Source organism: Anarrhichthys ocellatus, unplaced genomic scaffold (genome assembly GCF_004355925.1).
Source record: "Anarrhichthys ocellatus isolate YVR2014 unplaced genomic scaffold, GSC_Weel_1.0 scaffold1645, whole genome shotgun sequence".
Taxonomy (NCBI): domain Eukaryota; kingdom Metazoa; phylum Chordata; class Actinopteri; order Perciformes; family Anarhichadidae; genus Anarrhichthys; species Anarrhichthys ocellatus.
The window spans coordinates 1,789-9,571 of record NW_022281619.1 but is presented as its reverse complement, the minus strand read 5'-3'; the positions used below and the strand labels follow the sequence as shown (position 1 = coordinate 9,571).

General features: G+C 43.0%; 1 protein-coding gene across 3 annotated transcripts; it reads left to right on the top strand.

Annotated features, from left to right (window-relative positions):
• Nucleotides 1-848: 848 nt before the first annotated feature.
• LOC116377759 (pre-mRNA 3' end processing protein WDR33) lies at nt 849-7,562 on the top strand. Of its 3 annotated transcripts, XM_031839474.1 has the most exons (7): nt 849-1,037; nt 2,331-2,596; nt 3,169-3,237; nt 3,340-3,444; nt 3,605-3,700; nt 3,846-3,997; nt 7,225-7,562. In XM_031839474.1, the coding sequence occupies exons 2-7, from the start codon at nt 2,393-2,395 to the stop codon at nt 7,355-7,357; spliced, it is 759 nt and encodes a 252-aa protein (XP_031695334.1). In that variant the 5' UTR covers nt 849-1,037; nt 2,331-2,392; the 3' UTR covers nt 7,358-7,562. The 3 variants fall into 3 exon arrangements, with proteins under 3 accessions (XP_031695334.1, XP_031695333.1, XP_031695332.1); XM_031839473.1 differs by lacking the exon at nt 7,225-7,562 and having other exon boundaries at nt 2,378-2,596; nt 3,846-4,238; XM_031839472.1 differs by lacking the exon at nt 7,225-7,562 and having other exon boundaries at nt 3,846-4,238.
• Nucleotides 7,563-7,783: the final 221 nt, after the last annotated feature.

Sequence of the window (7,783 nt, the reverse complement as noted above, 5' to 3'; positions counted from 1 at the left end):
TGAATATAATGAGATCAGAGAACTTACCGGCGACGGTTGGCGGAGGAGGAGAAACGTTAAGAGACGAGCTCGTGCTCTTAGGTCACGGACCAAAAGGACCCCTCTGATTGGACAGACCCAGTCATGACGTCACTGTAGTTATGAAGTCGTTAGACGTGCTGCAAAAGTAACTAATTTATTTATTTAATTAAAGAAGTCACTTTTTTATTCACGCACTCATATATTAAATAAAAGAAGTAAGTTTTTTAAGAAAAGAAGTCGCTTATTTTTATTCATTTATTTATTATTAAATAAAAGAAGTTGCTTATTTTTATTTATTTTCATGTTAAATAAAAGAAATAAAGAATAAAAAAGAAGCTTGTAATGCTGCTAAAGTTGTAATGAAATGTAACGTATAATTATTATAATTATAAAAAATATTATAATTATTATAATAATCATTTATTATAATAATTATTATTATACTAATTATTATTAGTATAATAATTATTATTAATAATGTTATATATTCAGCACATGCTACAGGGTGAACTGTAATAACTGGTGAGGTTCTTCCTCTCTTCATGCTCTCTGACGCCTTTAGAGGAAACACCTCTATCTACAGGCAGAGCGAGGAACTGCAGCCGGAGAACAGCGCAGTGCCGTGGTGTTTAATAAAGAGACGTTATTATACTGTTGTACTTTGCTAATAAAGAAGCTACATGTGAGCGTGACATTCAAATGTAAAGTCCTCTAAACTTAAACTTCGATTTGTAACTTTTTTTCTAAAATGAAGCAACTGATAAAACTAATTTCCCAGAATCCTTTGCAGGATGACGCTTGGCTATCCCGCCCGTTGTTAAACAAAATCTCCCGGCATGCTCTCCTGTAGGCCAAGGAGAAGAAGAAGAAGCGTCATGATGGAATCTAACGTGACAAAACCTTCGTCAGTCCAGAGTAATAAAGTCTAAGACGTCCATGTTTCTTCACCGGAGCTTCTTTACGATCCGAGCCCGCTAGTAACAGCGAGAGAGCGAACTCTACAGCGGAGATTGTCGGTGAGTTTTCTCATTAGCAGTAGCTAGCTAAGTAGCTATAAGTAGCGTTGTTGTTATAGCACTGGGCCTCCATTTAATCCGGCTACCATACACAGCGAAACACCCCTTAATAAACCACATAAAGTTACACAGAGAAGTGTTCAGTTCATCTGAAGCAGCACGTTTAACTACACGTGTAGTCATAATATGTCAGCAGTGTGCTAAGCTACATATGCTAACAGTCTGTCTGTTACCATACTAAGAGTACGAGCCAACGGTTTTAGCATCAACGAGCTAACGGCGTTAGCATCAACGGGTAGAAATACGTTATGGTTTAAAAAAGTAACGTTCTGAGAATCAGAGAAACACGCCCACAAACTGTCTGTTTAACATTATCCTCATCATATTATCTTCATTTTCATAATATTTTATTGTTAAAAGTCACACCATCTATAGCAGTGTGCAGTGTTAGCTCTGTGTTAGCCACATGTTTAGCTAACCAATGAGACCTCGTGTTGTTTTAGAGATGATTGATTTATAGAATATCAGTAACTAAGTACATTTAGAAAAGTACTGTTTAAGGAACTAGAATGAGGTACTTGTACTTTCTACTTCTCCACTACATCTCAGAGGTAAACATGGTACTTTCTACTTCTCCACTACATCTCAGAGGTAAACATTGTACTTTCTACTTCTCCACTACATCTCAGAGGTAAACATGGCACTTTTTACTGTACTACATCTCAGAGGTACATATTGTACTTTTTACTGTACTACATCTCAGAGGTAAACATGGCACTTTTTACTGTACTACATCTCAGAGGTAAACATTGTACTTTAATGTTTGTGATAAAGTGAAGGATGAATAGTCATTTAAAAGCAGCTTTTTAACTCTGTTGTGTCAGTTAACAGTTTTCATTAATTTCCAGTGAAGGTAGTTGAAGTGTGGACAGCGTCATGTATAGAGTGTATTCAGTAGACTCTGATCCTGTCGACTAGTATCAGATACTAACACAATCACTACACAAGGACTCTGATCAGCCTTGACTTTAATGTTCAGATGGAATTCCTTTATTATAAAGAAACATTCTTTCATATTTACATTGTCCTTTAACCCTTTACATGATGACTGATCAGTATCTGTTCACCTCCTGCTGTTTGGACTAGTTCATGTGGATTTACGGGGACTAGTTGACGTGGATCAGGACTCTTTATGGGCATCAGGGACAGACTTGTTTTTAGTCTCAGATGTGTTGTGTCTCCTGTCTGGTTCGTGCCGTGGTTGTAAAGCTTACTTACACATGCTCCCTTTAGGACCCGTCCCAAAGGTAAACTGACCACCTGGTCTCCCGTCACGGCAGGTTTAACGGGTCACCATGGCGACGGACATCGGATCACCACAGCGGTTCTTCCACATGCCGCGCTTCCAGCACCAAGCGCCACGACAGGTGTTCTACAAGAGGCCCGACTTCGCCCAGCAGCAGGCCATGCAGCAGCTCACCTTCGACGGGAAACGCATGAGGAAGGCCGTGAACCGCAAGACCATCGACTACAACCCGTCTGTCATCAGACACCTGGAGGTAAACACACCTGTGTTACGTTAACGGGGCTTTCAAAATGCTCTTTAATGAATAATCAAATGTACTGAAGAAGTCCTTTGAGATCTGGTCTGGTTTTAAGGTTGCTAACGATTAGCCGTTAGCACATGGAACATTGTCATGCTAACGATCAGCCGTTAGCACATGGAACATTGTCATGCTAACGATCAGCCGTTAGCACATGGAACATTGTCATGCTAACGATCAGCCGTTAGCACATGGAACATTGTCATGCTAACGATCATCCATTAGCACATGGAACATTGTCATGCTTTAAGATTGCTAACGATTAGCAGTTAGCACATGGACCATTATGTTTTTTTGTCTGCAATCTTTGATGTTGCCACCGCGACCCGACCCTGGATAAGCGGAGGAAAATGGATGGATGGATGGACGATTAGTCGTTAGCACATGGACCATTGTCATGTTTTAAGGTTGCTAACTATTAGCCGTTAGCACATGGACGATTGTCATGTTTTACGGTTGCTAACGATTAGCCGTTAGCACATGGACCATTGTCATGTTTTAAGGTTGCCAAACTTGACTTGTTTTAGAATCGTTTGTGGCAGCGAGACCATCGAGACTTCAGAGCCCTTCAGCCGGACGCAGGATGTTACAACGAGGTGAGTTCGGACCGGTTCTGCTCATCACTTAACATTCATGACCTCTTGTGTCTTTAGCACCAGATTTGAAGGACTGAACAAGATGTTTGTGTGTTTCCTCAGCTGGTTCCTCCTGTGGGAATGTGCACCAACCCAATGAACGCCGTCACCACAAAGTTTGTCCGAACCTCCACCAACAAAGTCAAGTGTCCCGTGTTTGTGATCAGGGTAAGCTGACTGAGAAGTGCTTTTATTGTGAAACATTTGAGCTTTTATTGTGAAACATTTTGAGCTTTTTTTTTGAAGCAGTTTGAGCTTTTGTTTTGTTTTATTGTGTTAAGGAGAGAACGTTGCTTCACTGATTTCTGTGTTTCCTGTTTGTCTCCAGTGGACTCCTGAAGGCCGTCGTCTGGTCACTGGGGCCTCCAGTGGAGAGTTCACTCTGTGGAACGGACTCACCTTCAACTTTGAGACCATTCTACAGGTAAACATCTACCCGTACCTCCACACACCTGTACCTCTGTATGTAGATAAAGAGGAAACCCCCTTCAGTTCCAGTATTCATGCGCATGGTGTCTCCCTGTTTGTGTCCACATGAGTGGTCCTGACGTCGTCTCTGTCCCCTACAGGCCCACGACAGTCCGGTCCGGGCCATGACCTGGTCTCATAACGACATGTGGATGCTGACGGCGGACCACGGTGGCTACGTGAAGTACTGGCAGTCCAACATGAACAACGTGAAGATGTTCCAGGCTCACAAGGAGGCCATTAGAGAAGCCAGGTTTATACCCAATCTACCATTTTCTGTAGTTACCTCCAGTCTCTTACTGTCAGCGCTGCAGTACCATGCTGCAGCCACGCGGGGGCGCCTCCTCGCTTCGCGCCACATGTTGTTGATTCATGACAGATGTAAGTGTGTGCTGTTGCAACACTGCAGTGATCTGTTGTTGATGTTCTTCCTGATGTGGCTGATGAGCTGTTTATCTCTGTTCTGCTGAATAAAGTCATCAATCATTAATTAACATCTGGTTCTGGTAGGCCCGGTGGTTCTGGTGGAGAGGAGGATGGTCAGAATAAATCCATAATAAAGTCTTAGCAGGGACCAATAAAGTGAATAAAGAGAAGCTCCTGCACACACTGCTGGTCTGAACCTCATCAAACAGGCAGCTGTAGATGTTTAAATAAAGGTTTCAGTTCAACACCTTGAACACAGCCCTGGAGCTAAATACCCACCTTCTTCTGCTGTTAACTGGTACAGTGGGACACGCAAGACACAGACCCCGACTCTTAATCCACAAACACTGGATCCACATCTCCCATGATGCACCTGGATAGTGTGTGACGCAGACTGTACGTTAGACGTTTGTAGCGACAAAGCCTGATGACCTCACTGTGACCTCATCGGGCCACAGATGACATCACATGACAGGTCCCGGGAACACCTGTACAGTGTGATGTCATCGTGAACAGCACACCTGAGTCCTCTTGTTTGTGGAGATGTAATGTAGAAACGTGAGGAAGAGAGCGGACGGATGGCTAGGTAGCTAGTTAGCTTGTCCTCCAGAGCGGAGGGACCGCTAGACTCGGCGCTGCTGACATTTTCTGTAACCAATGTAGCATTAAAACACTGTGGAATTAGCTAGCAAGCTAACTAGCCAGCTGTCCGCTAGTTAGCTTGTGTGACGAGCGTGAGTGGAGGAAACGTCACGTTGTTAGATTTGACTCCTTTACTCTCTGATGGTTTGAGTCGTTACTGTGAAGCCTCAGTGAGTCGTTCATGTAGAAGTTAGCTCGTCGGCTAACGGTGCTGACATATAAATGGCTGCCGCTCTGACCGTTGATTTGAGTGGGAATGTCTCTTCTACTCTTCTTCTGTTTCTACAGACACATTAGGCGTTCTTGTTATTTTGTCCGTGGACGGAAGTTAGATCACAAACTGTTGCTGGCCGAACACTACACTACCCATAAGCCTTAGCAACACCAGTGGAGTCGGCCCTCACAGCTGCTGAGGTCACGTTAGAGAGAAGTTCTGTTTCTAAAAGTCTCTGCTTCAGTTGTAGTGACTCTACTTCTCTCTTGATTTATTACCTCAGTAAACATTGTAAACATGAGTTTATGGTCTCAATCTCTAGTTTCAAGTCTTCAATACAGCATGATGTTCATTTAGTATGTTATGGTCCATTTAGAGTCAAACAGACCATAAAGCAGGGGATGTCTTAGGGCGGGGCTATACAGTGATTGACAGGTCTCTACCAGAGACGTATACGCCGTCTCTACGTCGCTCCTCAGTCCAGATATGCTCACCTCCTGTTCACTGGTCGCATAAAAAAACAAGATGGCGACATCCTAAATGCAGAACTCAAGGCTTCAAAACACGTCACTGCGTCTACGTTGTGAGGCTGCCCCCCAAGTCACTCGAGGGTCATCGTATTTCGCATCTTCAGGTTTAATTAACGGCCTTCCTGTTACTCTACAGTGAGCCTTTAGTTGTTTGTTTTTGAATCACAAACAAAGGCTTTGGTGTGTTTTATTCATGTGTGCGGTTGCCAGGGAAACAAGTATACAAAAATACCAAAATTGAAAACCGAACCTAACGAACAAATATCTGAATCGTTTAATACACAAAAAAAAACCTCACTGCTTCAGTTATTGAAGGTTTCTACTGGAGAACCAGAGGAATGCTGTGTTGATGAAGGACTCTTCACAAACAGGACGTTGAGCGGGTTTATAATCTATTTATAAAAACTCGGTTTAAATAATTTACTTAATTTTATCCGGAGTTTCGTGTTTCTGATCAGTTTCATATCAGAGAGAGATCCTGGACTGTTAGCCTAGCTTAGCACAGAGACTGGAGATGTGGGAAACTACTAGCTTAGCACAAAGACTGGAAGTAGAGGGAAATTGTTAGCCTAGCTTTGCACAAACACTGGGAGCAGGGACAAACGGATAGCCTAGCTTAGCACTAAGACTGGGAGCAGTGGAAAACTGCTAGCCTAGCACAAAGACTGGAGGAAGGGGGTTCTGTAAATCTCTTAGCACACAAAAGCAGCAGGGTGAAATTGCTAGCTTGCTTAGCACAAAGAGTGGCAGCAGGGCAAACTGCTAACCTAGCTTAGCACAAAGAGTGGCAGCAGGGCAAACTGCTAACCTAGCTTAGCACAAAGAGTGGCAGCAGGGGCAAACTGCTAACCTAGCTTAGCACAAAGAGTGGCAGCAGGGGCAAACTGCTAACCTAGCTTAGCACAAAGAGTGGGAGCAGGGTAAAACTGCTAGCCTAGCTAAGCACAAAGACTGGCAGCATGGTGAAACTGCTATCCTAGCTTAGCACAAAGACTGGGAGTAGGGACAAACTGCTAGTCCAGTTTAGCACAAAGTATCTGAAGTGACTTCATAATTTTGTCTTCAGCTCCTTTCTTTGACGGTTCAAATGTTTTGTAGAAACACAAAATTAGAAAATCAGTTCTCGCAATAGTTCTGGACGACGCTGACTCTTAGTTTTTGTAGAGGAATGTGTTGATGGTTGGTTTTGTATTCAGTATAAACATTCACTTCCTGGTTGATTTAACCTCATCATTTTCACCTCAACGTTCTCGTGCTCTTTCTCCAGTGTTTATGTAGCGTGCTGCCTCACTGCCGGGCTGACGGAGCTACTGAGAGAGTTGTGATTTAAACCTGTCAGACACGTCTGATTACATTATAATTAAACATCAGATTCAGAAAACATTGATAATAATAGAAATACCAGTGTTCCCAAAGTAGAACCTTGAGGAACACCGTTCTCTTTTATGAGATCAATAAATCGATCATGACAAACATCAGATGGCAGGATTCGTAAATATTACATTGTTTTAAGATATTGTGGTAATTGATTATAAACGAGTGGTATAAATACGGAACCGTTACCTGTTGTTGGGATCCAGTGTGGACGTGTCCGTTCCGGAGCTCTCGATCACGTCACATGGTCTTCCTCTCTAGTCACCGTGGTGACGTTCTGCTTGTATTCTCCAGTTTTTCTCCAACAGATAATAAATTTGCCACCTGCTCCGACGACGGGACGGTTCGGATCTGGGACTTCATGCGCTGCCACGAGGAGAGGATCCTCAGAGGTACACCAGCACCTGTTACTGCCACGATACGTTAGCCTGAGCTCACACTGAGCTCACCTAGAGTCACCTGAGCTCACCTACACTCACCTAGACTCACCTGAGCTCACCTAGACTCACCTGAGCTCACCTAGGCTCACCTAGACTCACCTAGACTCACCTGAGCTCACCTAGACCTCAGTGTATGAAAACTGAAATGATGAAGAAAAGAATCAATATAAAAACTGATGAAATATAGAAATAAAACAGTTAAAAATGTGTATATATATGTGTATATTTTAGTGCTGGAGAAGTTAACGCGTTATCGCGTTTATCAACAATTATTTTATCGCACGTTAACGCATTTTTTTTTTTTATTAAGCGGACATTTTTAACAGAAGAACCGCAGTGAGCGGTGAACAGCTGTTTGTGTGGCATCACTTCCTGCTGCTGGGCCCTCTATGTACCACCCTCTATGTACCAAT